The sequence below is a fragment of the Lissotriton helveticus genome, chromosome 6, assembly GCF_964261635.1.
Source record: "Lissotriton helveticus chromosome 6, aLisHel1.1, whole genome shotgun sequence".
Lineage (NCBI taxonomy): Eukaryota > Metazoa > Chordata > Amphibia > Caudata > Salamandridae > Lissotriton > Lissotriton helveticus.
Genome location: NC_136067.1, coordinates 898236987 through 898253734, shown reverse-complemented (window position 1 = coordinate 898253734; position 16748 = coordinate 898236987). Strand labels below are relative to the sequence as shown.

The following is a 16748-nucleotide window of genomic DNA, read 5'->3' as shown; positions in this document are numbered from 1 at the left end:
GTTAAATCTTTCAACTAGACCATTGCACTGTGATTTTAGGGTGTGGTGAACTTGTAGTTCACTCCACACTCCTTCCACATTGCAGTTAAGTAACTTGACAACAATTTTGCACCTCTTTCAGAAACTACCTCCTTAGGGAAACCCACTCTTGAGAAAACTCCTGAGAGGGCTCTTGCCACAACAGGTGCTGTAGTGGTTCTAAGGGGAATTGCCTCTGCGTACCTGGTTGCATGATCCACTATCACCAGGATAAACCTGTGCCCAGGTGCAGTTTGGGGATCCATTGGTCCAACAATGCCCATCCCTACACATTCAAAGGGAACCCCCACAACAGGTAGTGGTATAAGGGGGGCCTTTGTAGTGTCACCTGATTTGCCACTGGCTTGGCAGGTGACACAGGAGCAACAAAACTCCTTTGTGTCTTCAGACATGTGGGGCCAGTGAAAGTGAGGGACAATTCTGTCCCAAGTCTTGTTCTGGCCCAGGTGTCCTGCTAAGGGAATATCATGGGCTAGTGACACAAGGAAGCCCCTGAATGCCAAAGGTATGACCAACTTCCTGGAAGCACCAGGCTTGGGGTCTCTACTCTCTGAATACAGGAGCCCTTCATCCCAATAGATTCTATGGATGCCACTAACATTCCCAGCAGCCTCAGCAGCAGCTTGCTATCCGAGGGGTTCAAGAGAAGGGCAGTCCAACTGTGCCTGACTCAGATCTGCCCTGGAAGGGCCCCCGTCCATAAGAACTCAACCTGATCAGGTTCAAGCTCTGCTGGGACAGTTCCTTCTTCAGGCTCACAATTAGCTTCCTCAGAAGTAAGGGTGGTCACAGTTCGCGAAGTGGCGCTACGCGACGCTACACGAAGTGCACTTTGCATTGCGCGAACTTCACGTAGCACTACGCGAGCTGCGTAGTAGCATGTTCGCACTGTGCAAGATGCGTTTTCAATTATTGCACAGTGTGGACAAGCATCCGGCACTGTGCAATCATTGAAAACGGCATCTTGCACAGTGCGAGCTGTAGTTTTCTGCTGCTCGAGTAGATTTTTACTCGAGCGGCAGCTTTCGCAACGCGAGCTGGTAGTTTCTCATCGCGAGCGGTCACAAGCATGCGCAACCACTCGCAATGAGAAACCTGACCTCCCCGCGTTGAGAATCTCGCCGGGATGTCATTTTGCTTGCTCGCGGTCGCGAACATGACGTTGAGGACCGCGAACAAGCAAAAAATGACCGCTGCACTACGCGTGTTCGCACTGTGCTACGTGCAGCTCACGTAGTGCGAAGTTGCGCATACTTCGCGAACTATGCGAGCGTAGCGTAGTGCTTCGCCCAGGGTTACTCAGAAGGTTGATCCTCACTCTGAGTCAGGGGGGAAGGCACTGCCTTAACCCTACTGCTCCTTTTCCTGGTAGGCAACTGGTCCATTATTTCAGAATCCAGTGCCTGTTTAGTGTTGCACTTTTTTGACCTGTGACCTAGTCACTGTAAGAACATGTGCTGAGATTCCTAACATTTCTGCATGTGCCCTAAACTCTACTTCAGACCAGGCTGAAGTCTCTAGGTCGTTGCCAAGCAAACATTCTACAGGGAGGTCTGAACTAACAACAACCTTCTTAAGGCCAGTTACCCCTCCCCAGGAGAAATTAACAACTGCCATACTATGTGTGGTAGTGACATTGCTAGCATTGGTCACTTGGTACGTTTCACCAAGTATCACTTGTCCAGGGTCCACAAAGTCAGGTATCACCATTGTGACACTGGCACCTGTGCCCCTATAGGCCTGAACCTTTTTCTCTTTGACTAAACGAGTTTGCCTGTATTTGCCCAGGCTACTGGGACTCACAGAGGGGTTCACATCCATGCCCCCATCACAGATCAAAACATCTTGAGTTGGCACTCTGACTAGGCCAGAGTCCATCTCAGTTCCCAGGGTTACCCCTACTACACCCTTCTGTTGAGAACCACCACTTGGAGCTGAACTAGGGTGAACAGTTGCCTTAAGGGCAATGGTGGCAGGAGCTGTCTCCTATTTGCTGCACTCACTAGTCCAGTGAGTATTATTTTTACAAACTTTGCACCATGGTTTTCTTGGACCTTCTTTCTTTTTGGATTGGGGACCCCCACCATTAGAAGCTTTTTGGGGACCTTGTGAAGACTTCTGGTCTTGAGCTTTCTTCCCACTCTTGCTTCTTCTGGTCACCACCTTGGTTCTGTATCTTCTGCTTCACCCTGGTTCAGACCCATTTGTCTGCCTTCTTTCCAAATTCTTGGGGAGAGGTCGGATCAGAGTCAACCAGGTGCTGATGCAACAACTGGTTCTGATAGTTATTAAGAATCTGTTCTCTCATTATTAGATTATACAATCCAGTATAGTCACACACTTTACTGCCCAGTAACCATCCCTCCAGAGCCTTAGTAGCACAATCTACAAAGACACTCCAGTCCTGAGTCTGTGTCTTCTGGGTATCTCTGAATTGCAACCTATACTGTTCAGTGGTTAGGCCAAACCCATCTATTAGAGCACTCTTCAGGACATTTTAATCACCAGCATCCTCTTCTCTGACAGTGAGGAGCTTATCTCTACCTTTGTCTGCAAAGGAGAGCCACACGATTGCTTCCCACTGCTCCTGGCGTACCTTCTGTAATTTGCAGGCCCTTTCCAGTGCAGTGATCCATTTGTGGATGTCATCCCCAGTCTGATAGGGAGGGACAATCTTGTTTAGGTTTCTATGGTCATAAGACCTATCCCTACCACTAGGGATATTGCTGCCACCATGGGGCTCTAGCCCCATCTTTTTTCTCTCTCTCTCAAGATCGAGGGTCTCTTTTTCTAAGGCAATTTCTTGCCTTCTTATCCTAAGCTTGACTTCTTTCATTCTAGCTTCATGTTCCCTCTTCTCAGGAGAAATTCTTCTCCTGGGAACAGAGGCAGAGGATCTTACAGATGTACCAGAATGGTCCGATTCCACTGAAGGTGATCTTTCCCTTCTAGGCACACTTACAGGTCTACGTGGGGGGATGGAGAGGGGGGGCATTCTGACCCACCTCATCTCCTGGTAGCCCTGGGTTTCCCAGGTTGAGTCTACTGACATCATCCTGGTCTGCATCTTCCTCATCATCATCAGAGGTCTGGTGAGGCACCCCACCATTATCCTCTTCTGCTGATGGATGCCCCCCACTCCCATTACCTAGTCTATCTGGATCTGATGCTTTTTCTAAGTCATCTGCCACTAAGATATCTATCAGGTGTTGGGTGGTAGGACTTTGTTCTTGCTTTAATTTCCTTATGGCACACAAACCCTGTAACTCCTGGAAGGAAAATTTGTCATATTTAGATGTCTGCACCTGGCTGAGATCTGGCAGAGATACACTAGCTCCTGCCTTTAAAGCCATGACTAGTGAGGTGTGGTGTGTGCACCTACCTACACTACTTGGTTTCCTACTAAACCTCTCGAATAGTTGTAGTCACCTACAACTGCTAAGTTCAGTGGAACTTATGTATTATAAGCTTGTATATCTACCTACTGGTACCTTAATGTGATTTTTCAAATGATATTCTCAAGATTATTTGGAAAAACAATGCAAGCTCTAATCCCATATGCTGCACACCAATGTGAGAAGTTGGCCTGGCATATGATGTCCACTATTCTAGTGGGCACCTTGCACCAGTCCAAACTACCCTCATTGATGGTAGGTTTAAAGTCAACCTTTATAGAAAGCTATCCTAGTGGTAGCTGTGGAGAGCAGCCTTCAGGCTAAGACTTAGAGGCGAGTTAAGCTAGTTGTTTTACCCATTATAATCTCTTGAATGATCAAATGAAAGCACACCACATAAGGTATATATCGAATATATATGTATTTGTTCTAAACACAACCCCTCTGGACTCTTTATGAAGTCAGAGGTAAAAGTACAATACAAGGAACTTAATTAGCATACGATAAGTTGCACAGTATACGTTATGCTCTAGGGGCCTCACAAACCATATACTAAAATAGTGGAATAAGAACCACATGAGAGTTAGAAAGCAGGCCTAGGTCCTGTAGAAGCGCTGGGGTTACCTAGCACCACCCAAGGTTAGGATGCAGGAGGCCCACGGGGGACGCGTGCAGTGTCTAAACACAGCCGCGGATCACCATTGACTTTCTATAGGGAACTAACAAGTTACAATTTTAAAGATTACGGGTACTTAGAGGTGAACTACGATGGAACCCTTTTAGACTAGGACACTTCAAGAGTCAAGACCCACGGGAGCACTGGAGTACTCGTGTTACCTCATCTAGGGAAGCCGGGTGCATAGGTGTCTTTTGGTGTCGGGTTTCGTCGTCGATTCCTATGGAGAGCTGCGAAGAAATGCTGCAGGCGACCAGGGGAAAAGTGTCCAGGTGGATCCAAGGGTGGATCGGAGATGTGAAGAACCTGAAAGCAGGGGGGACAGAGTCTGGGTCACTAGCCAGTGAGCAGGATGGCGAGGAGAAGATGCCAACCTATGTCGGTGATTTCAGGTGAAAGAGGTTAAGCTTGACTCTTCAGCCACGAGGACCAGGAGGCGTCGACGACAACCAGGAGCTGAATTCGAGCTGTCCCACAAAGGATTAGCTGACTGCGGTGTCAGAATCTGGATTGGACCCAACAAGCCTTGGCAACAGCAACCCACGCAAGATAACAAGATTGACTTTGGTGCAGACCAGCAAGGTCTGAGGGACTCCTCCTTTGGAGAGGAGTGGGAGCCCATCTGGAGCAACCAGGAAAGCTCAAGAAACAAAGGATTGGCCTTCAAGGGGGCTCACTAGCCAATAGACTAGGAACCGCGAAGGCACCTTGAGCTGCGGTGAAGAAAGGGGACTCACGGGTCACTAGTGGAGTGTTGGCCTCTGTACTTCGGTGCAAAAGGTGTTCGGGGCAGAGCTTCAAATATCCCAATGCACAACTTCGGGATACCTCAGGAAAGTAGATGCAGTTGCAAAAATGCAGGTTGTCCAGGAGTTCCGGTCCCACGTCTCTCGTGTCAGCTACGGGTCTCAGCTTTGCTGGGAGCTCGGGTCAGCTTCAGAGATGTCTGGAAGTCCATGTCCTGTGGTATAAGAACCACGTGAGAGTTAGAAAGCAGGCCTAGGTCCTGTAGAACCGTTGGGGTTACCTAGAACCACCCAAGGTTAGGATGCAGGAGGCCGACGGGGACGCGTGCAGTGTCTAAACACAACCGCGGATCACCATCGACTTTCTATAGGGAACAAACAAGTTACTATTTTAAAGATTAAGGGCACTTAGAGGTGAACTACGATGGAACCCTTTTAGACTAGGACACTTCGAGAGTCAAGACCCACGGGAGCACTGGAGTACTCGTGTTACCTCACCTAGGGAAGCCGGATGCATAGGTGTCTTTTAGTATGGATCCAAGGGTGGATCAGAGATGTGAAGAACCTGAAAGCAGAGGGGACAGAGTCTGGGTCACTAGCCAGTGACCAGGATTGCAAGGAGAAGATGCCAACCTATGCCGGTGATTTCAGGTGAAAGAGGTGAAGCTTGACTCTTCAGCCACGAGGACCAGGAGGCACCGACGACAACCAGGAGCTGAATTCGAGCTGTCCCACAAAGGATTAGCTGACTGCGGTGTCGGAATCCGGATTGGACCCAACAAGCCTTGGCAACAGCAACCCACGCAAGAAAACAAGATTGACTTTGGTGCAGACCAGCAAGGTTTGAGGGACTCCTCCTTTGGAGAGGAGTCGGAGCCCATCTGGAGCAACCAGGAAAGCTCAAGAAACAAAGGATTGGCCTTCGTCGGGGCTCACTAGCCAATGGACTAGGAACCGCAAAGGCACCTTGAGCTGCGCGAAGAAAGGGGACTCACGGGTCACTAGTGGAGTGCTGGCCTCTGTATTTCGGTGCAAAAGGAGCTCGGGGCAGAGCTTCAAATATCCCAATGCACAACTTCGGGATACCTCGGAAAGTAGATGCAGTTGCAAAAATGCAGGATGTCCAGGAGTTCCAGTCCCACGTCTCTCGTGTCAGCTACAGGTCTCAGCTTTGACCAGTCGATATGGAATTTCAAAGGTCCAAGATTTATGTTGCAGAGTTTTGTCCAGGGTAATCTAACGTTCTAGAGGCCGGGGTTTTATACTTATAGTAAGTTTAGGGGTTGGACTAACTCTAAGGTCCCTCCTATAGGTGGACCTGGGGAGGGGGTGGTTACACCCCGTTGCCTTTGTCCAGTTTGCGCCAGAGCTGGGGCTGAGTGCCCTAGCAACCGGTTTGAACTGGGAAATGCATGGAGCACCTTGTGTGCCTCAGGCAGTGTCTGAAAAGCATTCACTGAATGCAACCCACCCTGACCCAATACACTAAAGCCTGTCTGGGCTAGCACCTCCCTTGACAGGAAACCTATTTTTCAGGCCTCCCCTGCCGGAGTTTTGTCCAGCAGCAGGAGGGCAGACTCATGTCTGTGGCAGCAGCATCCATTTTGTGATGCTGGGGCTCTGTTTAACTTTAACCGGGTTTACCAGTATTTACATGTCTTCTCCCTCTAGAAGGGTGGAATGCTACCCTGCCGCCAATACTGGCAGGAGGGTAGTATTTCAAAGTGTTTGATACCTTACACGACATGTTTTGATAAAGCCAAACCAAAGTTAGCATTAACCGCGAGGATTATAATGCACTTAAGAGTATATGGTATGGCTATATCATAGAACAGCTATAAGGAGATGGTTCTGTAAGCTGCAGAGGTACTCAGCTCATGGTCGGGCACCCTCTCACACAAAACCAAGCATTCTGCCTTCAGGATTGTCAAGGTTTGCCATAGGAGTGACTTATAGGTTACAATGTGTCAATATTTAAGGTAGATATAGGTATACTATATCCAAGTAATGGGTGCTTACACCATCTTACCCAGGCTGCAAATACAGAACTGTGGTGTCAGTTTGGAAGTCTAACCAGGGGTGGCACAATACATGCTGCAGCCCCTGGTAGGCCTCGGGGCTCCCTTTGCTCTGGGTACCTAAGGTACCATATACGGGGGCTCACAAGGGTGACCCAGTAACCAATCTGGTATGTATCTAAAGTACATGGCATCAATTTAGAGAGAGAACAGCTAGGCTGTGGGCCTGATTACCGATGCCACAGCCATACTGAAGTCAAAAAACCAGTTAAACACAGCAAAAAGTGGGGGTCACCATAGGAAGCAGACCCTACTCTCCTACGTCAAGAACTCTACAAAAAAGATCAGGCCTTAGAGCAGGAAGGGTGTGCAAAATACCTAGAGAGAATATACCTCCCAAAGATATTGAATGAAGAAGCGCAGAAGCTAGGACAGGAAATAAGCTCGGCAGAGATAGGGATGGCGGTCAAGTCCCTAAAAGATAACAAAGTACCAGGCCCAGACGGGTATACGGCCACGTTCTACAAAACTTTCCTAACGCACCTGGAGCCAACCATGAAAAAGGTGTTCAACCACGGTGCGGAGGAGGGATTAGTTTCCCAATCCATGTCAGAGGCGAACATAATTGTAATCCCAAAGGAAGGCAAGGACGCACTACTACCCAAAAACTACAGACCCATATCCTTAATCAATGTGGACTAAACACCGTACTACCAAGACTTATAAGCAACTCACAGGTATGGTTCCTAAAGACCCCTATGTCACACGACAACACCAGACTCCTATGCCACTTCCTCGTACGCACCTCCAAAATAGACGAGCCAGCGGTGGCTATCACACTAGATGCAGAGTAAGCTTTCGACAGGGTATCTTGGGACTTTCTGGAGAAATGCATACGGGCATTTAACCTGGGGGAAACATACACAAGGTAGGTAATGGCACTATACGGGGAACCCAGACATAACATAGTGGGGTAGAATAGAAACAGTCAAGATGATGATCACCCCGATGATTAACTACCTGCTGAGCATGCTTCCACTCCTACTCCCTTACGAGTTCCACTGCAAGATAGACAAGTTGATTAATAAATTTCTATGGCAGGGACTAGACAAAAAACTGGGCGGATTAAACCTAGCAGACTACAGAACCTTCCAAAAGGCATTCCTAGCAAAACAAGGAGCCTACTGGTTGGCACCCCCACAGGGGTATACGCCGGTATGGCTATTAATTGAGCGAGCCACCCTAAATAACCTAGAGCCACTGGTACTCCTCACAGCCAATAAACACACACAGGCCTCCAACCCAATATTCAAAAACACAAAAATGGCCCTGCTCAAAATAGACACGAAAATGGAATACAGTGTAAAGAATTCGAAATGGGAATCCTTGTGGGCAAACACCGAGATGAAGTATAGGGGGAAACCCCTTTCCATAGAGACATGGAAGACGATAGGAAACTCCTACCCAGCACAATTGGAAGATGGGGGCTCCCCAATTGCCTTCACCACGCTAAAAGAGAAACATTGGCTCCCAGACATCGAGCTATACAACTTCCCAAAAATCAGAACAGCCCTGACAAAAGCAAAGTTAGCGCAACACAATCCATCAACCATACAATACATGACAAAACCCAACAGAATAGGCCATCAGGTATCACATCTCTACAAACTACTACGTCCTAGCGCCACCAAAATTAACGGTAAACCAGCGGCTTACTGGGCAAAACAACTTGAAACCACACTTAGCAAGCGCAAACTAAATCTCCTTTGGGCCTCCCCCTCATGAACCAAAAACTCCCCAGTACTAGCACAGACAAAATTCTGGCTACTACACAAGACTTACTGGACCCCGGCTTGCCTGGTGGCGCTGGGCCTCTAGGAAAATGATCTGTGCTGGAACTGCGACAAGAAAAAGGGAGACCTAGCACACCTCATCTTCTACTGCCCCAAAATTAAAAAGTTCTGGGAGAAAATATTCACCTTCATAAAAAAAGCGCTGGGGTGCACACTAAAACCAGAATTCTCTACCCTTGCCACTGCGTTTATGACTGGAGTGCTAGAGTCATAGCACAACAGGGACCTGTTAGATCTCCTCTTGACAGCGGCAGTGAAAATGGTACTTTCCAAATGGAAGAATACAGCTAAGGCGACATTTAAAGGTTGGCTCAACTGGGTGACGTACCTCAGAGGCGGGGACAGTACCGCCCTGCCGAACTCACCCTGGAGACCAGCAACCAGGGGAATGTGGGCATCACTGGACGAGTACCTGGACCCCTCCCAACCCCCTTGAACTCAGCTGGAGAAGGGTGCTTGCCCACAAGCATATCCCTACAAGCCCAGAACAGACCCACGACTGAAGTAATCTTCTCGTATACTATCTTCTCCTTTCTCTCTTTTATTCTCTATCTTTCCCCTTTTCACCCAATCTTATTTTTCTAGCAAGACAGCGGAAAAGGGGACAGCCAAACATATATAGCACTCACCACTATCCTTAACAAGAACAGCCAGTTGGGGCTGTTACCCTGTAATGGTAAAGCGATGATAACTGTATGTATAGAAATGTAATAAAATACTTTCAATTCAAAAGTAGAAGTTGTTAAGAGGTTGTTATTTTAAGAGATGATCTGGAAATTAAAGTATGAAGGAAGCTTGACACAGCAATGCTGAATTTGGTGTAAACCAGGTGGAGGCAAAAAGGTTGGTTGATATAAGAACTTTGTACCATTTCAAAAAGAATAATTGGTAGCTCTGCTTGCTCTTGGTTCGGTGTTTGATGATAGGTAAATGTGTACTGCATTTTATAATTGCACAAGGAATGGGGGACTCTAGAGTAATCAGAGTTGTATGGGTTGTAAATCATGGAAGGGGTAGATCAGTCCATGACCCAATGAGCAGTAACAAAAGAGCAGGAAGGATGGAAAGAGAGGGTAAACAAAGATGTAATTTAGTTGTAGTTTTGGGAGTGTTTACTCCATCTATATTGGTGATTGCAGCCCCGGTGATTAAAAACGGGTACGACTTGTAACTGTTTCTAGTTCTAAAAGCTGTTTTTTTTAGTTTTTATTAACCAATATTGATTGAGTTTTCATTTGAGATTTCACAATACATTATTATTCAGCAGAAGCTCTGTCATGTGTTTCTGTATCTTTTATCAACACAAAAATGGTTTCCCCAGAGTGAATATACATAAATTAGTTTTATTTCCATGTGGCAATGAAATTGAAAGACTCCCCTAAGCATTATCTACCAAATTAATGTTAAATTAGTCCCTGCTTGTCATAAGCACCTGAAGGAGTGCAGTGATCACTATCAGCCACAATTCTGTTAGTCAGTGTGCCAGTTCTGTTTTATTTTGCTCCCTAGTTATCTATATTACTGAGAAGACTTTATGTCAAAGGGGAAACATCCTTTACAACGCGGTGTTTACACCGCAGAGCCTTTACGACGCAGCCATCACAACGACTTGCGCTGAATGGCGCTCTTGCTCAAGGAATAGTTTAATTTTCTATTCCAACACCTTCCCTACTGTTACGTGGGCTGGAGTTGGAATAGAAAATGAAAATAATCCAAAATCCAGCGCCCTCCAACGCAAGTCGTTGTAACGACTTGCGTTGTGATAACTGCGTTGTAATGGTAGCGCGGTGTAAACACCACGTCGTACTGACATACATCCATGTCAAAGAGTTGTACACACGTTCATAAGACTTTTGTACCATACGAAAATGGATTTACATTTTGCTATGATTCTTTGGAGTTGTGGGATTTTCATCAAATTGGTGGCTTAGTCTTGGCCTGCATTACACCACACTAGGAATGAGTGACCAAATAATCTTTCTGTTTTGAACTGGAAGAAGAAATCTGACAAGCCATTCAGAAAGCTAGCTAAATCAATATTGCAGCAGTTCAACAAAGGTCCCTTTTTTCAAGTGTTGGTACAAACATGAAACACACAAAAATTGATGGGAGGAATGCAATTTTTCAGACCATTGGCAATTGCTCGGGGTAGCATCCAAACCCATCATTCTTTAGCTCATGTAATTGTCTCATAAGATTGATATTTCAGTTGACCATGTCAGCCATACACTTCCATGTTAGTAGTTAACTGCCTTGACATTTTGAAGGACAACACATGTTGTTGCCTCATAAAGATGGGCTCGCCAACATTGTAATGGGTGTTTCCTCAAACAAGGGGAACTGTAATTTTTCTATACAACCCTACCTTTAAAATGCACTTATGGTGATGTTGTGCATGATCATGGGCTTCACTGTAAGATAGAAGGATTATCTGAAGTTGTATATGGAGCAACCTAACGTTGTGATCATTGGTGTGAATGAATGGGAAACTTGTATGTGAAAAGTAACATCAGCTATTGTTAAAGTGATACTTAGAAGTAATCTCAGTATTTTTGGCCCTGATGAAACCGGGATTTCGCGCAACACTTTCTGGCTTCTTGCATAGAAAGTGGGTACCAATACCAAAACCAAATGCTAACATTAAAATGGATGGCTGCTTTGTCAACTGAAAGACTATCATGTGACTATCAACATAGATACCATAAATTGGTTGATGTTATACAATTATTTTACTCATAAAATGTGTACTTTCATGGTTAATGTTCAATTGTCTATGTGATAAAATATAGGGAATGATAAATAATTTTATGGAGGTATAGCAATGTTTTGATATTGAACTTTTTAGCGTAAGTAATGAAGGCTCGTTTATTTTTTTGTAATATATCTAGGAAACTGTGAGCAGTGGGATTTTTTGGTCTTTATCACGTTGAGCACAGTAGGGCAACGTGGTGACTTAAAATCCCACATTGCTCCTGGAATGTGTTAGCTCTCCCACTCCAGACTTAAACTCCTTTACTGACAGATCCAAATACTAATACTGTACAGACCGAAACAATGTAAACAATTATTAAAAAGGGATGCCCACCTTGAAAAACAATTCAGAAAAGGGGAGTGGTGATGAACAGAGTGTCTGAATTAAGCAGACCACTCTTACCCAGTCCAAAGATCAGGGCTTGATCCATCACCGTTATTTAGCTCAGTGCCCCATCCCAGCTCAGAACCTGGCTATGTGCAAATTAGTCTGTCCCTGGCCCAGTGCATCATGGGAACAGGGTAGACCAAACTACCAAGCCAATTCTTCACCAGAAAGGAGACAAGCTTCACCTTGAAAAACAAACACAATAGAGTTCATGCAGAAGGAAACATCCCAGGGCCTCATTTATGAGAAGTGACGCATTGCTGCATGAAAACAGCGATGCATCACTTTTCATTGCGCCCTCCTTGCGACACTAATGATGCGTCATATTTACTGTATGACGCATCATGTCAGAAGGAGTTACAGATACATCAGTATTTCTGACGTATCTGTAGGTGCAAAAGTGATGCATTGCTGGAGTGTGTCACGCAAGTGACTCAACTCCAGTAATGTGTCCTTTCACATAGGGCAAGCCCCATGTGAAAGGGCCTGCGTCAGTCTTATGCCGGCTGTGAGGCAGGCATAAGATATTGACACATTTGCACTCTAGAAGTGGCACTGCGTTACTTCTACGAGGCTTACTTACGTGGGAACGCCCACCCTGCATACATTATACCTGACGCAGGTATAATGTAGCGCAGAGGTTTACAAAGTGATGCATCTGCTTAGATGTGTCAGTTTGTAAATAGCGGTACAAAAGGGGGTGGTGATGGACGGAGCATCTGAATCAATCAAACACTCACACCCAGTCAAAAGATCTGGGTTTAATCCATCACCGTTCTTTAGCCCACTCTGCCACCCCAGTTCAGACATGGCTATATGCAAATCAGTCTGACCCTATGCCTCATGGGAACAGTCCAGCCCGAACTGACAAGCCATGTCTTCCCTGGACCGGAAACAAGCTTCCGAGGACCGGTTTCTGGCATTCCAGCCGTCGTCAGCCCGGCTTGCTTGAATCCAGTGGCAAAGTGAGCAAGGGACTCACGTCTGAGCATACCCTGCCACACTTATGGCGGCCAAAAGTGGTACAAAAGGGGGTGGTGATGGACGGAGCATCTGAATCAATCAAACACTCACACCCAGTCAAAAGATCTGGGTTTAATCCATCACCGTTCTTTAGCCCACTCTGCCACCCCAGTTCAGACATGGCTATATGCAAATCAGTCTGACCCTGTGCCTCATGGGAACAGTCCAGCCCGAACGGCCAAGCCAACACCACCCCATTTTGGTACCACTTTGTAAATAGGGCACGTTTTACGCCACCCATGCATCACAAAATGTGACGCAACGGAAGCGCAAAACTGTCGCAAGGCCTCATAAATAAGGCCCCAGATTCTACAAGCCGTGCTCAAAACAGAACAAAGTTTTATGCATCAAAAACTCAGTGTTTCTTACCTTTGCCTTTTTGTCTTTCAGGCCTTTCGGGGCCATGTAATGTGGAAGGTGCGATCCAAAAATACGAGGCGAGGGTAGCTGCTCAAAATTTACCTTTCTCACATTATATTCAAAACCAGGAACACGATCAATCGACAGAAGGTTTTCTGTTTTGTTAAGATGCCCTTCATAATAAATCAAACATAAGATCTGTTGCGTCCATACGGTCCCTGTAAGGTTAATTTGGAATGTTTAGTATGTATGTTCCCGGGAGCAGAATAGACCACAACTTCTCCACATACTACGGTTTCAACGGAAAAATAATGTACCTCGAGGAGTTGATAATCCAGAAATTATTTGACAGGAGGAAGCTATGCACAATCATTCATTAAGCGGATAGCGATAGTAGCAATTTAATTTCACATCCAGAATTATATCAGTGTAGATTACTAGTAGAAGTATTACTCGTGAAGTAATGTTAAGTTGTGTTACGTCATGATACCTTATGCTTTCTGTTAGGTTACAACATATCATGCTCGACAACTTATAAAGCACCATTTAGACCTCAATCGGCTTCCTCTTGGTGAAGATACCCGACAGTGTCATTATAAACTCTTAGTAAAATTAAAAGATCCCTCGTTTATGTTGCTTTTGTAGTTTTATGAACATTTTAAAAGCAGCAGACATCTTAAACCAGTAAACACCTATGTCAATGTGTTAATGTTTTTCTAGTTTTAATTTGAAGGCACTAGGACAGGGCAAGAAGCACTGGGTCAAAAGTGTTTATTGACACGTGTTAATGGTAGCTGTAGGGTAACAGTTATCTATTAAGATTTTCATGTCACATCCTGCTCCTCTTTGCAAAATTTTGGTTGACTAGTTTTCTCTGAAGAACGCTGTTGACAGGTGTTTAACACGTTGAATGTTTTCTGGACATTGTTGATAATAGGGATAAACAAAAATTGGAAATTCCTTATCACAAGCGACTACCATCCACATCATCAGGTCGTGACCTTATTGACAGTATGTGATGGCTAATTTATGGTCTTCTACAGTTTTTTTCATTGCACAGTCACAAGAAGACTACTAGATCTGTCTGCATGAATCCATGTAGTTTGTCATGATGGGCCATTTAATGTTATCCTAACTGTAAGAGGAGTACGTGTATAGTAGCACTTAAACATTAGGTGTGAGGGTAAGCCCCCCCCCTGTATGTAGGTAGCCCCCTAATATTGTAGTATATTTCAGAGCTATATTGATAGTGAGTAGTCTGCTGTCTTCCATTCTCAGCATGTCATGCTGCTCAGCTTCCCTGTCCCCACTGCAGATACTTAAAAGCCATGCATATATTTTTGCTTTCACGTTACTCACACTGGATCAGTAAGAGCTCTTTGTGTCTAGGCCTGAATGAAATGATAACAAGGGGTTAGTGAAACTATGCCTCAGACATTTACCACACTAACATGGGTAGTAAAAAATGTGTCATGGCTATGTCACTAGTGACGTTTTGTTAATGTGGGAAGCCTTAGGCCATCACAATATTTACAAACTACTGTCTAGAAAGATATACATACAAGGTCTAAAGACAAATAGATACAAAGTATGCAATCAGAAAAAATGTATTACCCAAAAATTATTATTTCAGAATATGATAAAAATCTTAGACTTGAATACGTCAGTTCAAGCCTTTGAACAGGTATTTATGCACCTTTCACATCAACATTCATACGAACAACCACAGCCTCTGGACGCAGAGTCTTGCTACAATAAATTAAATCTATGGGCCATTGAATATTATACACAAATTGATGTATACAAAACAATGGATTAAACCAATATCTATTCTTGATACACCTTCTTGAGGCTCCATTTTGAATATCGGTGTGCGTTTCGACAAATTGCCTGCTTCAGGAAAGCCACATGCTAAGTATCAGACAAAGGGGCATATTACCAAGGGTGGCAATAGGCAATTATCGCCGGTTTAGCGGCCGTTTTCGTCCGCTAAGAGGCGTTAATTCTATCGCTCTATTAGCAAGCTGTCGCTAACTGATGTTAGCGACAGCTTTTAGGCGATAGCGAGCGGTTTGGGGCCCGCTTTGCATGTCAGCGATATTTATCGCTAATGACATGCAAAGTAGGCCTACCCAACCTGTTAGCGACTAAAAGCAGTCGCTAACGTCGCTATCGCCTATAGCAAGGCAGGCGTAGCGATGGAAATATTTCCCGCTATCGCCAAAAACCAACGCCTGCTCAGATCAGTTCTCACCCATGTTATCCAATGGGAGGTGGATAACATGGCTAAGAGCATTTCGTCACTAATGCGTGAATATCCCTGTATTCTCAGCGATATTCACGCATTTTGCCGCTATCGCTGGATATTTTAGCACAATGGAGAAAAACGTTGCTAATAGTATGTTTTCTCCGCTAACATATCCAGCGATAGGTAGCTAAGCCTATTTAGCGATAATTATTGCTACTTGTTGGTAATATGCCCCACAGTGCCTACTGTTTTTATGTGAAAAGTATTTCTGATACGCTTAGTTCAGCACAAATTAAGCTCAGTAATGTGACCTGCCACTTAGGGATGAAGCGAAGCATCCACGTCCTACAAGTGCTCATAGGTAACATGTACCAAACAGATGGCCACCTACTCCTTGCAAACCATGGATATCAAAATGCCTCTCTGCATTGGGCACATCTGGTTTAGGAGAGAGGCTAGCTGCAGTTATATACTGTCATGAGTGAAGCCAAGATGAAGAGGAAACTCCCGGGAGATCAGGTCAGTACCGCACAGTGGATGGCTTTGTTAGTGTTGAGCTGGAATATTGGTAACACGGCATTGGAGAACAGTAGTGATGGTTTGTACTTAAAATACATTTGAAAATTTTTCATTTCTGGCCTGGGCTTAGTGTTCATAACTCTAAGCTGCCCTGGAAGTCCCAATGAGTGCTCATTTGAGGCTTCAAGACTAGTCAGGGCTCCAGGAGGTTGTATATATTCTCTCAAATGTCTCTGAAATGCCCCACCCTGTCACTTGGTGTGCACAGATTACAAGAATGGGTTGTAGACTTCCTCATTAGCAACAGGACAAGGCTTTGGTTGGCCTACAGATGCTTCCCCAGGATGATGCAAAGGACCAGGCAACACAGATGGCTAGTCTTAATTCTTGGTGGGTTGAAAAACTCAGCCAGTACCCTGCGCAAGAGCAAAAGTGAAATCCATGTGCTGGGCTGCCATGTCACAGAGTTTGTGGGGAGAACTCCCCTACTTCACTAGGCTGAAAGACCTAACTGGGTGTGGGTCTTGCTTCTTGCTGGCCCTGCAGGTCCGGGTCAGTGCACTGGTCGGCAGTGTTGCAAAGTGCCCGGGACGGGGTCCTGCAAACCCCTGGCCTGCCTCCTCTGCTTGGGTGGTTGAAAAACCTCAGGGAGGCCATTGGTCAGAGCTTTAGTTGGGCAATGGGTGCAGCGCCCATCCTGGGTGTCCATCCTCTGGCCAGCCATGTTTCAAA

The 16748-nt window shown here is 45.5% G+C and overlaps 1 protein-coding gene across 1 annotated transcript in view; it reads right to left on the bottom strand.

Annotated features, from left to right (window-relative positions):
• Positions 1–16748, bottom strand: part of LOC144763183 (amine sulfotransferase-like) — a 285977-nt gene that overhangs the window by 189554 nt on the left and 79675 nt on the right. The window contains exon 3 of the mRNA XM_078648531.1: positions 13259–13467. Within this exon, the coding sequence (XP_078504657.1) occupies positions 13259–13467 (209 nt within the window). The remainder of the gene's footprint in view (positions 1–13258; positions 13468–16748) is intronic.